Below are 15744 nucleotides of genomic sequence, written 5' to 3'. Positions count from 1 at the left end.
ACACACACACACACACACACACACACACACACACACACACATAGTGATGAGAAATTTAAATGATGACGGAACCTCCCCTTCAGGACCTGTTGTGACAAACACTGGACTATCGGGACCTACATTGGTACAGAAACATATGTACAACACAAGCATGCTGTGTGTGTTCCTGTAAGAAACGTCCAGTTAATTATTCCTATAATGACGCTGCCAAATAAACCGTATAACATGGCGTTCCTCATCACCTTCAACAAAATGTTCTCATAAAAGAGACCAAAGAGCCGCTCTGTAAGAACACCACTGGTTAGTAGTCAACAATCGGTACATCGTGTCGTGATCAGAATCAGTGTTTGTTTGTAGTGTCTTAAAGAAAAGTAGGAGATATCTTTGTGAGCTGAATGTTCCTTGTTTCTGACTGTAAGTGTGTGTGTGTGTGTGTGTGTGTGTTTGTATGAGTCTTTAGGGGTCCTATAAGAGGGCTTTCTGAGGGTAAGGGGTCTGTTGGTTGTCTGCAGTAGCAGGGAGGCTCTGGGTGGAGGGCACGGTGTAGCCGGGGGTCTGGCTCATGGCCACTGGAGCGCCGGCTGGGGTCTGGTAGGACTGGACATCAGCTGGAGGCATGCTGCCAGGGGTCGGGCTGTAGACTGGAGGCTGGCCCATGTACATATGGACATCACTGAGAAACAGATCAACTAATAAATCCATTTATTTAAACATAATGATACAAATATTATACTATTAATTATTATCATTATCATCACCACCAGTAATGCATTAATAATAACAATAATAATAGTTATTGTTAAATTAATTATAAAGCCTTATTTTTATTATTTTAATTTGAATATTATTATTAAATATTTTATCTAATCATACAAACATTATTATTATTATTAATGCAAACTGCTTCTTATTTTTTATTATCGTTAACTTAAAAAACTTCTTTTATTATTAATAATATCAACAAAATATTAAATATTTGATCTAATTATACTAAAACAATATTATGGCATCAATACAGCTTTTTTATTTTTTATTATTTTAAATGTAATAACATTATAATAATAAATTATTATTATTATTTAATATACAATATAATAAATCTAATTATTATTATTATTATTATTAATGCATTGCTAATATTTAATAATTTATTTAATAATAATAATGATAACAACAACATTATTATTATTAAGGAATTGATATAACTTGTTTAATTTATTATTATTATGAAATATTTGATCTAATTATACAAAAATAATATTATGGCATTAATACAGCTTTTTATTTTTAATAATGTAATAACAATATAATTATCATTACATATTCAAAAGAATAAACTTATTAATTAATGCATTGCTCTATTGATATAATTGATATAACTTTTTGATTTATTATTATTATTAAATATTTATCTAATTATACAAAAATATTATGGCATCGATACAGCCTTTTATTTTTTATTATTTTAAATATAATAATATAATAATAATAAATTATTACATATTTTATAAAATATACAAAATAATAAACTTAATAATAATAATAATAATAACAACAACATAGAAGGACCATCCGTTGGATCCATCCATCCATGACCATTGGTTGAAAGATTTGACACATTATATTGTATTGGAAAGAATAACCTTCAATATAAAAAACAAACTAAAGGACTACCATAAAATTTGGGATCTGTTTATACAGTTTCTGGAAAATAACCAAATATTGTCACAAGCAATATATACCTCTCACTCTACTGATTGATATGCGTATATATGCACTATTGTATTTGAAAATATGTGGATATGTCTGTCTTAGCCTTTGTATAACAACTTCTTTAACTTTATAATTGAATTTTTGGATGCTTTGGGGGGTGGGGAGTTAAGATATGTATATATGTATATGATGTATTTTTTATGAATATGTTCATGCTATCTTCTATGTCTTTTTTACAATAGAAATATATTATTTTTAAGGAATTGATAACTTGTTTGATTTATTATTATTATCATCATCAGTATTATTATTATCAATGAACTGATACAACTACAAAACAAGTGTTTTATTCATTATCAATAATTTAAGTAATGAATTGCTTATAATAAATTATATTTTTATTAATTCATTGATATAGCTTTTTTTTTTAAAATAATAATAACTAATAATACTACTACTAATAATAATACTGATAATAATAAAAATCATGCACATTTTTTAAAATATAAACTTATTTTATTTGTGTAATATAGTAAAGTGTGATTACCTGGGAGCCGGCTGCCCGGCCATTGGTGCTCCTGTTTGGTTCATTGCAGAGAGCTGCTCCATTGGAACGTTGTATCCCGGTACTGCTGTGCTGCCCATTGCATACTGCCCTCCAGTGGACTGGCCAGGGTACACCTGAAAATAAAACAGAGACATACCCTAATAATATATCACTACCAAAACAATCAACAACAAACAGCCATAATAGCAGTTTAAATCATATGTAGCAAACGAACAACATACACACTTTGATCATTTGTCAGACTCTCACCTGTTGGGAAGCGTTTGGGGTCTGCTGCATGTAGTATTGCTGGCTCTGTAGTTTGGCATACATAGCGTATACTGGGTCTTCATTCATTATCTTAGCATAGAGAGACAGTGCTTCCATGACCTTCACGTTCAGTTCGGACAGCTCCGAGTGTTTTCTGAAAACAAACACGGCAGATTTATTACACATGAGATCTATGAGGAATGACGTGGGCATTTGTCTCATTGGATTTCATTCACTAAAACTAATTGGAGGTTTGTTTACAGGCTTTGCTAGATTTATGGAAGGATGGATTTGCATTGAATTAGTTTTAGATGGGGATTTTTGAATACCTGTCAATGTCCTCCAACTGCTGATCAATGAGAGGACCCATCTGGTTGCAAGCAGCTAATTGGAAGAAGAGGAACCACTATGAATCAGTGAATCAATCTTTTCAACACAGAACCAAAATACGGATCCGGTTTTAGACTCACCCTCCAACTGCAGGAGTTCACAGGTGTCTGACTGGTCATCTGTTGGATCTGCACTCTGGATCATCTGAAGCAGCTGGTCCATTTTCTCCTGCAGAACATTGCAAAGACATTACAAACAAGACTGCATGACACTTCCTTGAGAGCTGCTATGACTAATTCTAACACAGTTCTCCATCGAGAGCATCAGACGTCTTTGAAGGGAAAGAGTGAATAGTGGATCATTCATTTCACTATGCAATTTCATGTGCTTCGTAGTTGTAAGGGGTGTGTATGAGAGATATACAGTGCCAAATACTGTGAGAAATATGCAGCTTCACCTCATCGATGTAGACAGGCTCTGGCTCCGGTTCAATCGTCTCTACCTGGACGTCTTCACTGAACTGCACTGTCTTCTTCTCTGTTTTCACTAAGGAAAGAAAAATATTAAAGATGATATAATAATGTAATAAGCAGAGAACAGAAATCCAAAAGTTGTGACAATGCACACTGGGCTCCACATGGAAAATATGGGATTCAAAACAATTGAATGCTAGAAATGAACAAAAACTGACATTTGGAAGATTTTGGTTTTTCTAAAGCAGCTCAAGATGCTCTTTGGATCATTCTTCAATCATGCTGGTATGATAAAGCAAAAGAATGACATATAAAATATTGAAATTTCTGGTCTCTGATGTCTTTGGACTCCAATGTAGGTACAGTTTTTCATTGTACTGAAATACCGAATGACTAATATACACTACTGTTCAAAAGTTTTTTTTATTTTTTTTTTATTTTTATGAGTTTCCCCTATGCTCACCAAGGCTGCATTTATTTGATCAAAAATACAGCAAAAGCAGTAATATTGTAAATAATTATTCAAATTCAAAATAACTCTTTTCTATTTTAATATACTTTAAAATGCAATTTATTCCTGTGATGGCAAAGCTAAATTTTCATCAGTCATTACCAGTGTTGGGGGTAACTCATTACAAGTAATGCGAGTTACGTAATCAGATTACTTTTTTCAAGTAACTAGTAAAGTAACGCATTACTTTTTTAATTTACAAGAAAATATCTGAGTTACTTTTTCAAAAAAGTAATGCCAGTTACTTTGTTTTCCCATTTATTGACTGACAGCTCTCCTGTCCCCATATTGGGAGAAATCGGGAGTACAGAGGCGTTGTGTGCGCTGTGTGAACATGATGTTACATTTATTATTACCATGTTTGAAATAAAAAATACGAATGGGATGGTAGAGTGAAAAGAGAAAAACTATAACATATTGTGAAACAGGAAGAGACTTTAAGGGAATGCAGACAGTCAGCTGGAAAAGAGTAGATGTGACAGCTTTACTTACTCATCTCAGGCTCTGCTGTCAGGTCCGCTGTCACAAAGTTTGACGGAAAAAGCCCAACACCCTGATACGTCTCACCCTTCCACCAATTAGGGTCACTGTGAGAGAAGAGATGCTTAAGCCACCTCCCGCTAACTGTCATTTAAAAAAAAAAAAAAAAACTCTTTGGCTGTGTTTGGAATCATTCATTCAATCTCTACAGAGATCTGAATGTCTACTAACCGCCTCACACAACTTCTGTTTCATAGTCATCATGTGCTTGTAGCTTAGCAACCAAAATCAGCTGAATTGATCAAACTGACCAAAGTGGAAACAAGCCATCCAAACAGAACAAAAATCACCAATGTGTAGTGAATATCATACGAAGGGAATGATTTCAAACACAGCCTGTGAGTGAAATTCATTGTGACCATCAATGAACAGAACCAGACTCACCTGTCATCCAGGATGGTGATGATCTCGCCTGATTTAAAGGTGAGCTCGTTGTCCTCGGCTGCCTCAAAGTCATAGATGGCCCTGACCTTTCTGCCTACATAGTGGGGTAGATATGTGGGGGCGTGTTAGAATGAGCCGTTTTAGGGGGGCGTGGCAGAGTCTTAACTTTGATAAAGAATATCTCTTTGGTTTTGAGACTTTAGTCTTTGCAACTTCAGGGATCTTATCTATGCACAATCAGCTTGTAACACTCCAAAGAGAAAGGAAAACTTGAAATCGCATCATATGACCCCTTTAATATCATGTTGTGCATGTTTTATGTGCTCAAGTCTGAGATTTGGCCTTTAAATGGAAACTGCACTCCTGACACACATTTAATTCCCTACATACTTATTATATAAATAACTACAGTATTTTAGAGAATCCAGTGAACAGGCAGATCTGTGCAGTGGGGAGCTGGATTGGGCTGCTCACCTGAGAGCCCACGGCAGGGAAGATGACGCCCTGTTCTCTGAGGTTCTTGATCATGGCCGATATGAGGCTGAGCTGGGGGTCATTACGGAAATCCTCAGCCCATTCCACCATCAGGGCCTTCAGCTTCTCACACACTTTTGGGTGACCCTTGAGAAGAAAAGACAAAACGTCAATATTTTACTGCTGGACTAAACAATTGAAGCATGCAGTATTTTTCTACAGACAAAATGAAAAACATACCTTATTTAGCACGTTGCTAACTTCACTAGCAAATTCCCTGGAGCAAACCTCTAAATGGAATATTTTTCCACAATTTGACACACACGCACCTAGTAGCTATGGAGGAGAAAACACTCATTTGATTCTCGATAGCTCATTAATGGCTTCTGATGTTTGCATACTTGAGATTGAAGCATCCAGTAGAAAGCATTAAGCTTACCGTCAATGCTTGCATGGCAACATGCGGATCCTTGTGATTCACTCTCCTCATTATAGATCGCAGACATTCTTTAGGCCTTCAGAAGACAAGCAATAACGTTTAACCTTTTAAACACCCATTAATCTAAAAGACACTCTTAAAAAATCCAGAATGCTCATTCACTAACCCAGTGCGAGACTGTCCAATCTTGTCACAAATGTCCAAAATGAGGCCCCAGTCCTCAGCTGTGTTCATCTCACTTGTCGCTTTCTCTGCAAAAGAATAGTTACTCAAATGTTTATCCATCATAATGATAAACGTTTCCTGTGATTTTGATTCCTGTGATTCAGTGGCATAACATTCATTTGCAAATGAATGAATGTGTATCTGTGAAAGGCCACAGGCTCGGTTACACCTAATTATAGAAACCAGAGTCCGAAATTAGCCAGTGCCTAAGAAAATAAATGCCACCGAAAGGGGCAAAAACAAAAAAGCCCAGATATTTTAAATGTGAGGGCAAAAAAAAGCCCCAGGTTATACGGTAATAATAATGGGTTATAATTAGGATATATCTATAAAATGTAGGGTTGGTAAGACTTTTTTCTCTCATTATCATAAAGGCTGAATTTATGTATTTAACAAAATTACAGTAAAAAATAAAATAAAAACATTTCAATTTTGTGCTCAAGAAACATTTCTTATTATCAATAATGAAAGTGATTTTTAATATTTTGTGGGAACTGTGATACAAAGTTCAAAAGAATTTTTGAACTACAAATCATTTGTAACATTATAAGTCTTTACTGTCATTTTTCAATCAATTTAATTCATCCTTGCTGAATAAAAATATTAATAAAAAAAAAAATCTTACTGACCCCAAACTTTTGAATGGTAGTGTATATGCAAGATATGTGTTTCAATTACATTTAAGAATGTGGTTTTGTTTAGAAACCTCTATGTTAATTTATTCAACCAGAATGTTAATCATGCCACAATATTTTTTTATGAATCTAATTCTAAATCTAATCTAATTGAAGTATTAATTATTAAATTAATTAATTAAATTAAATTATGAATCTCTATTTACAGCAACTTTTATTATTTTACTTTGATGTGCATTCGAATTTACAATCAACAGCCATAATTGTTTAAAGCCCCATGAAAATCAATTCCAGCCCAGGCAGCAAATATTTCCCACAACAAAAAAAAAGTTAATTTATGACAGAAAGCAATAAACCTGTTTACAGAAGGTTAACCAATGACCTACATTTGTTGTGAGATTCTGTTTGTCAATCTAGCAAGCTGTCAAATAGAGGACAGAGGTCAGCCAAAACAAAAACACACTGGCAGCATTCTAGTACAGAAACACCCCTACAAAAGATTTATAATAAACAAAACCGGCTAGGAGACTAATTCTACACAGACATTTCTTCAATGCCATCAGACCAGCTCAAACAATGACATCTGCAGCTACTGTACATCAATCCAGCAGTCACTGCCAATTTCTGACATTCCCCACATCTGCAAAGTCTGAACATATTCAGATCAACTCATATGTTCAAAAATGTTCAAACTAAACCTTAAGCTAAATTTCACGCACTTCCTAAAATGCGTGCATTTATATTATACCCGCACAGGCTGGTTGGCGGTTGCCCCAGCAAAACTATTATCAGCAGGCTCATAATACAATAATGATATAGACAACACAACACTGTAATCTTAATAAAGGCCTATTATAAAGTATACCGTCGTGCAGTTGGAATAACATCAGTCAGCAAAACAAACACGGCTAATAATATATAAAAGGAGCAGCTGGGGACATTTGCAGCGTCACCGTGTGAACCGTCAGCTCCGGTCGAGGATGAATTAAACCATTAAGAGTGCGATGGCTCAAATCATCTTGTTTTTTTTTACTCAATAGTGCACTGTCAGTGCCACACAAATAGAGAAAATGAGATTTTGCTCGCTAACAGTCAGTCACTGCTTCTTTAGCTACAAACTTGGCTAGTTAGCCATCAGGCTAATAACATGTTAAGCTCTCTAGCTGTGAAACTGTTGTCATTAATGCCTACGTTAAAAGTGTCGGGTTAAAACCACTAATGGGAATTATTTAATCAATGGAATGCCATAGCGAAATTCTCATAAATAGTTATAGTGATATCGAAAAGAAACAAAAAGCCGGTGGGTTGCTATGAACAACAATAGACTCAGATGAGCTCCCGTTAGCTCGCCTGCTAACTGCATGACATCTCAAACTTACCAACATCTTGATCAAAGGGATTTGACGTGAAGAGAGGCATGGCCGAGATATATACACGCGACGAAATCTAAGCTCGATCCTCTTCTTGTTCGTCTCCCTGTCAGCACTTGGTTAAAAGTGAATTAATAAACATAATAAAATAGAAACTACACTTAGTGTTGCTGATGGGATCCCCTCCTCAGTCACTTACTCGCAGCTCTACTGCGGTGCATTCTGGGTAACTGAGCTATTGCTGGAGTGTGCACATACCACACAGTTAAAACACACAAACAGCTGGGCATATCCAAATAAATATGAGCGGGATGTGAACGAGATGTTTGTTATTCGACACTGGAATCTGTTAATCGGATAGTGTAAATGATGACTTTGTAAAGGTTAGGGAAAAGACAGCTAGGCTAATAAATCATATGACAATCACACGGTAGACCCTATCTGACTCAGCAGTCACGAGATGATGTGAACATTTATGTATTTGCTTTTTTTGTTTTATTGGACGCTTAGTTAAAATATTAAATTGTGACATTTAATGATAGGGCAGACCAGTTGTCAAGAGCTATATAAGAGTTTAAGAGGAAAAATTGCAATGACAACTGTGTTTTCTCTAGCAGTGGTTTTGTATGTTGTTTAAAAAAAGAGGATAATTCATAAATTCTGAAATCATCATATTTTGACATTGTTTTTGGGTGAACAAGTAAATAATAGTCATAGCCTACATATTTAATATGTATATGATGTAAATTATTTTAAAATGTTTTATAATTTATTTACAAAATATAAAATTTTTAGAGTCTATTATGGTCACTAAGGCTTATTTGACCAAAATACAACTTAAAACAGAAATATTGTGAAATATTATTAATTTAAAATACTATTTTCTTATTTTAATATATAGTATAGTATATTTATAGTAAGATATAATTATAGTATATTTAAAATATATTGTATATTTATAATACATGTATAATATTATTATATTTAATATATAGTAAATTTTTCAATGTTATTTATTCCCGTAATAATAACAAAATAATAATGTTTATACATAAATGTAATATATAATAATAAATGTTTCTTGAGCACCAAATCATCATATTAGAATGATTTCTAAAGTGATCCTTTGCATCAAAAGAATAAATTACATTTAAAAATAAATTCAAATAGAAAGCAGTTATTTCAAATTGTAAACATATTTCATAACATTGCTGTTTTTACTGTATTTTTGATCAAATAAATGCAGCCTTGGTGAGCATAAGAAACTTTTTTTAAACATTTAAAAAAATCATAATGTATCAATGCATATACAGTATTTTTGACAAGTACTGTATATAGTTGCAAAAGCCAATCAACAGACAAATACTAGTCATTCTAATTAACGCAGCATTATTGTGTTACATGTAGGACATTCCACAATGAAACATTAATCAAAAGGATTTCAACAAAGCATATTGAAAAATACCAACTATATTTTATTTCAGATAAAAACATGGTCTTTGATGATAACTACATACATGTACATGTATTCAAATACTCAACTATTTTATACATAGCTACTGCATAATCAAATATTTGAAAAATTCAAAACTTTAAAGATTTATTCATAAAATCACATTAATGATGTCCAAGATGTAAAACTCTGGTGTGAACAAATTTTGGATTATAGTAATTAAAACATATCAACATATTAATTGTAGCTTTACGGTTGGCTGTTAAAAGCTTTATTTTAATTAAAGCAGCCACAAAGCTTCATTGTATTGCACTGGAATAATGTGGCATCAGCTTTGTTAATGACACAGGTAAAACAGGTATTTACAATCACATGATTACAATACATTACAGCGTTTTCACTTATCTAAACATTAACGTGACTGGTGATCAGTGTATTGTATAGTTTGCAGTCTTGAATCGTTCGTGATTGTCGATGACGTTTACTTTTGTGTCCGTCACACATGTGGCTCTCTGGGCAAAGCGATCGTTCGTGCTTTATGAGAGGATACTGTGACAGAAGTCTTCTGAACTGTCTCTGTGATTGTCTTATCCAATATTCTCTGTTCATTCACAACAGGTGCTATAAAACTGGAACTTTGGCTGTGAATAATGGAGAAAAGAATGAACTCAAGCACAGCAAGCAGATAACTCTTTTCAACCAAAAGAAGCTAAAAATGTATGCAAGAAACAAGAATTGTAACTTACATTCATTCGTTCGTTCACAAATGAAACCAATGCGTTCTGTGCAGAAAAAGTCGTTCCAACTGGCCTCATGTATTAACCCTGCACAGTCCTCTCCAGCCTCGTGACCATGGCTCCAGTTATCAGGCTGTCCAGGCTTCCATTTCCTTTCAATTAAAATCAGACAAGACTAATGGGGAATGTTTCCTCACACTGCCATCTCCTCGTTATATTACTGAGGATCCTCAAGATAATGGAACAAATGTTATACACTGGATATGCATTATATACACAGCGGAGTAACAATACTTTTATTAATGTATTTTATTTCAGTTATTCACTCACGTATAGTTGGGCAGGCTCCCGTCCACCCATCTCCAGATGCTTTCATCAGCGCTGTCAGTGAGGCCCAGCCAAAAGTAGCCCTTTCCAGAAATCTGCCTCTTTATCCATAGCTGTGATAGATAATAAAGTAGGCATTGTGTAACATTCATAGCGTAATGTTAAGTTTAAAACTCAAGAGTTCTAACACTGCAAGCTGCCCACAAGGCTATCGGTGACGACACACTGCAAGATGTTTTAATATAGTTAATTCTGTTTATTTAAGACGCATTCCATATTTGAGAATAGTATCCAGGATTTACCTGCTCGTCTTCATCATTGATAATCAGCATAGTTGAACTCTTGTTGCTGCATCTTTCCTTCGTTTCATCAAAGTTCAGACTCTCTGATGAGAAGTAGTAACATTTGTCTCTGAAGCTCTTCCACTGAGGTGGGCACCCTACGATAAAAAAAAGAAAACATTAAAAATATTATCAGACCTTCACTTGTGCTTAAAAGTAGCACTTATGAGAAAGATGTTTTATTACAATTCAAATATTCAAGTTTTAAGGAAATTGGAATGACGATGAAAACTGTGTGTTATAATCTCTATGTGCAATGCATCTTTTTTTAGTTTTGTGCTGAAATCATATTTTTGTACTGCCCCTATACAATAAATATATTTTTTTAAAAGTAACACTTACATTAGTTACATATTAAATTTATTGTCCTCATTTGTAAGTCGCTTTGGATAAAAGCGTCTGCTAAATGACTAAATAAATAAATTAATTAATTAAATTGTGGTTTGTGGAATTTTGACATCTTTCAACTTCTATATAAATTAACAAAATGCATCTCAAAGTATGAACTGATCTTAAATATCCTGAGGTCTTCATTTGATATAAAAAAAAACATCCATATTACATAAAAACCAAATGATTTCTTCTGTATAAACTCTAATATCTATAAATGGCCTGTGTTAAATGTATGTCAGTGGTTCTCAAACTGGGGTTCGAAGTGACAGAGGGGGTACTTGAACAAAATACTGAAATGTATCTTTAATTGAATTATATCGCACTCTTAAATAACTAGTTCAATTCTTAACCTAAATTCAACTACTGGTCGACTGATATTGTTTTTTGACAGATGATGCCGATCGACCGTCAAGCAGAGAACACGCGATCATGCAGGATACAAATGCACACCTCATAAGATCTTACAGCTGGATCCGACTAGTCTGCAAGGTTTGTAAAATGATGCCGATATCTTAGAGAGCAGGGTGGCTGATGGCCGATATAAAGCAGATGTATATCATTTTTATTTATTCTAATTAATATTTAAGAAATTTGAAAATGATAAATGCCTAAAATAAACATACTTTAGATGACAACTAGGATTCTCTTATCCTATTACAGTATTTTCTCACAAATAAATAAGAAAATCGCCTTTAAAATTGTCCAAATGAAGTTCTTAGCAATGCATATTACCAATCAAAAATAAAATTATGATATATTTACGGTAGGAAATTTACAACCTGTCAGCATTCAATTCGCATGGACCGACCGTCAAGCAGAGAACACGCGATCATGCAGGATACAAATGCACACCTCATAAGATCTTACAGCTGGATCCGACTAGTCTGCAAGGTTTGTAAAATGAAATGTTTATTAGACATTCAAAGATCTGTTTAAATGATATAAATGCGTATTTGCTGAATGCTGATGGTAAACGAGAAAGTATTATGCTTGCCTTTCTATTATTAATAATCATAAGGGTCAATTTTGGCATAAAAGAAAAATCGATCATTTTGACCCATACAATGTTTTTTTGGCTATTGCTAAAGATATACCCAATATATAATAAACCCGAAAAATATATAATATACCAAAAATATACCGACTTAAGACTGGTTTTGTGGTCCAGGGTCACATATAAAAGCAATTGTTATAATACTTTTTTTGTATACCTTTTAGTTCCTTTGTTTAACATTCTATCTGATTATTAGACCGACATCTATCCCTATTACAAAGAACTGTTAAACTGTGACAGCAAACAATGAAGAGGGAGAATGTGAGCGCTGTGCTCAGGTGCTGCCATTCTCAGCGCAGTCAAAATAAAAGTCCTGCCTCGAACACATTAGCCAAACAGAAAAACTTAATGGCCGATGCCGATATTTGAAAAATGTCAAATATCGGCCGATATATCGGCCTTGGCAACTGAACATGTGTTCACACAGGCAAAATACATAAACGCATGCCCCCTTTGGTGTACAAAAAATGGTAGTGCCATATTTTGCCGTCAAAAAATGCACCTCTGTTTGTTCACTTGCATCAATCGGAGGGTTAACAGCGAGAGATGCTGTGGCAGGCATGACGGGACGTGCGCTCCATTACGGATTAAAAGAGAGGAATAAAATATAAGGTAAGGTGGCAAATAGGTAAATAAATGTGGAATTGCAAAGAACTGTTAAACTGTGACAGCAAACAATGAAGAGGGAGAATGTGAGCGCTGTGCTCAGGTGCTGCCATTCTCAGCGCAGTCAAAATAAAAGTCCTGCCTCGAACACATTAGCCAAACAGAAAAACTTAATGGCCGATGCCGATATTTGAAAAATGTCAAATATCGGCCGATATATCGGCCTTGGCAACTGAACATGTGTTCACACAGGCAAAATACATAAACGCATGCCCTCTTTGGTGTACAAAAACTGGTAGTGCCATATTTTGCCGTCAAAAAATGCACCTCTGTTTGTTCACTTGCATCAATCGGAGGGTTAACAGCGAGAGATACTGTGGCAGGCATGACGGGACGTGCGCTCCATTACGGATTAAAAGAGAGGAATAAAATATAAGGTAAGGTGGCAAATAGGTAAATAAATGTGGAATTGCACTGTCTGTTTGCTCACGTGCTCATCAATCGGAATGTAAACAAGTGAGAGATGTTAAGGTAGGCGCGACACTATGTGCCGCGGGACGCACGCTCCATTAAAGAATAAAATAGAGGAAAAAGTATTCAAGGTAAGGTGGCAAATAGGTAGGCTAATAAGAGTAGAAGGAGAGGAGGGTTGCATTGTTTACTTTGACATGTGCATCAATCGGAGTGCCCGGCAGCAGTGAGAGATCTTTAGGCAGGTTAAAAACTGTGTGGTTAATGCGTACCTTTGTGGCTCCTGCTGTTAAAAAACGGCGGAGTTATATTTTATGTAAAGTGCCAGACAAGTAGAAGGAGACCCGGGTTGCATTGTTATCACACACATCTATCGGATTGGGAGCTGCCTCCGGGTGGCCGGTTTTGTGGCAGCTACCTCCCAAAGATTTTTACCCTTACTTCAACTCACGCTGTAAAGACTTTGATGCCCTTCGCGACAACGTACCTTTGCGTTCTCAGCACTTATTGGCATAAAGAACAATATCGACACAGACTTTGACAGAGAACGACTCAGACTCTCTCCGATACAGCTAAACATCGCAGAGTTATGCAAATATCTAGCACACCCATCTCATTAAAACGTAATTTATTTTAAAATATACGATAGGTTGCATACTAATGATGTGTTTGATAAAAGGGAGTTATTTTACAAAGGTATATTACATGTGCATGTTTTTAAAATACTTTGTGACTAGTGTGAGAGAGGGGGTACGCAGAAGGACATTAAATGCCTGGCGGGGTACGCGACTATAAAAAGCCTGAGACCCACTGGTGAATGTGAACAGTGAGTATAAGAAAAGCTAGTACCTGGTGTACTTGTAGGGGGTGGCGCTACCTGGCGGTTGACAAAGCCTTGTGGATCTACCGGGGACACAACTACTGGTGTAGGAAGTCCTGGTAATCCAGGAGGTCCAGGTGGGCCAATGGGGCCAACGGGCCCACGGGGTCCATCCAGTCCTGCAGGCCCAGCTGGCCCTCTGAGTCCTTGCGGCCCTTGTGGCCCTTGAGGACCTGGCTGACCATCTCTTCCAGGCAGCCCAGGTATACCAGGGTCACCTTTCTCTCCCGAAGGCCCCGCCCTGCCCCCAGATCCTCGTGAACCTTTTGGCCCAGGGCTTCCTCTTGATCCGGGTGGCCCTTTCATCCCTGGTACACCAGAAAGCCCTGCTGGACCCCTTTCTCCTTTAGGCCCAGCAACACCAGGTGCTCCTTTTTCACCATTTTCACCTTTCTGGCCAGCTTTGCCAGGTGGCCCCTGGGACCCTTTGTCTCCCCGAGGACCTCTTGGACCAGGAGGACCTGAAATTATGAAACAAAGAAATTAACTTCCACTCTTCTAAAACCCCAAAATTCTGGTAGTGAAATTAGTTATTAGGGTATATTCAGAAATGTTGATATGTACAAAGTGTTTAAATTTGAAAATTTTAAAGAGATCACTCATCGATTCACCCTGATGGCACCCCACATTTTATTACACACACAGCCATGTTTTGGTTGCAAATTATAGCTCAAAATATCATAATTTAATAATAATCTATCTATCTTTTGGAATACTTTATCTAGGCTATATATACAGTATATAGTCACCATAACTGCGCATTAGTCTACACATCAAATCTGGTCTGTAGTTCCACAAAATTTGTACTACAAGAAATTCTGTACAGTTGTATACATTTTTGATGATTTTAGTAAAAAATTAATTTGTTGACCATAGTAAATAATTTGTTATTGTTTCGTTTCCAAAAAGTGGGCAGTCACTGTTGCATTCTATCATGTGTTGTATACTGTAATATATTGTGTAATAATAATAAAATAATAATAATGTTATTATTACTATTATTATTATCCGATTATTAAATGATAATTGAATTAAAGGTGAAATATAAATATTAAATGAAAAATGCAAACTAAACAAAAAATAAAAATGTTGCCTTTGTAACTAATTGAAAAAGTTAAGGTTTTAGGCGAAAAAGTTAAGTTTAAGGTGAAAGACTAAAATTACTAACTGGAAATAAATAAAAACTAAAATCAAAATAGAATATATATATTTTTTTCATTTTATATTTTAAAATGTCAAAAGCACAGAACAATATGACTAAAAACTAAACTAAAAATATAAAAATAAAAGATAAAACTATAATAGTATATAAATAGTATATAAATAATTCTACAAATAACACTACTTAATATAAATATGATTTCAAATATAAAATAGGAATGATTAGGGTTGGGTATCGATTGGGTTTTTTACGATACCGGTGCCAAATCGATACTTTTAAAACGGTACCGGTGCCTAAACAGTGCCTGAACCGATACTTTTTAAAAAAGAGCCACATAAAAAAACGATGGATAACATTAAAGAACATTAAAAATATAAAAAATAAATATACATAGCATTCACATGCTCCT

The 15744-nt window shown here is 35.0% G+C and overlaps 1 protein-coding gene and 1 pseudogene across 1 annotated transcript in view; both read right to left on the bottom strand.

The window, feature by feature from the left end:
• Positions 1-6: 6 nt before the first annotated feature.
• Positions 7-8269, bottom strand: LOC107713981 (signal transducing adapter molecule 1-like; annotated as a pseudogene).
• A 1179-nt stretch (positions 8270-9448) lies between these two features.
• Positions 9449-15744, bottom strand: part of LOC107713963 (collectin sub-family member 12) — a 36290-nt gene continuing 29994 nt past the window's right edge. Inside the window, exons 7-11 of the mRNA XM_016519636.1 lie at positions 14143-14634; positions 10731-10867; positions 10432-10541; positions 10111-10253; positions 9449-10005 (exon numbers count right to left, since the gene is read on the bottom strand). Of these exons, the coding sequence (XP_016375122.1) occupies positions 9986-10005; positions 10111-10253; positions 10432-10541; positions 10731-10867; positions 14143-14634 (902 nt within the window). The 3' untranslated portion in view covers positions 9449-9985. The remainder of the gene's footprint in view (positions 10006-10110; positions 10254-10431; positions 10542-10730; positions 10868-14142; positions 14635-15744) is intronic.

The sequence above is a fragment of the Sinocyclocheilus rhinocerous genome, unplaced genomic scaffold (assembly GCF_001515625.1).
Source record: "Sinocyclocheilus rhinocerous isolate Xijiao unplaced genomic scaffold, SAMN03320098_v1.1 scaffold2043, whole genome shotgun sequence".
Classification (NCBI taxonomy): Eukaryota; Metazoa; Chordata; class Actinopteri; order Cypriniformes; family Cyprinidae; genus Sinocyclocheilus; species Sinocyclocheilus rhinocerous.
Note: the sequence above shows the minus strand (reverse complement) of the source record. Positions and strands in the feature narration are given on the sequence as shown.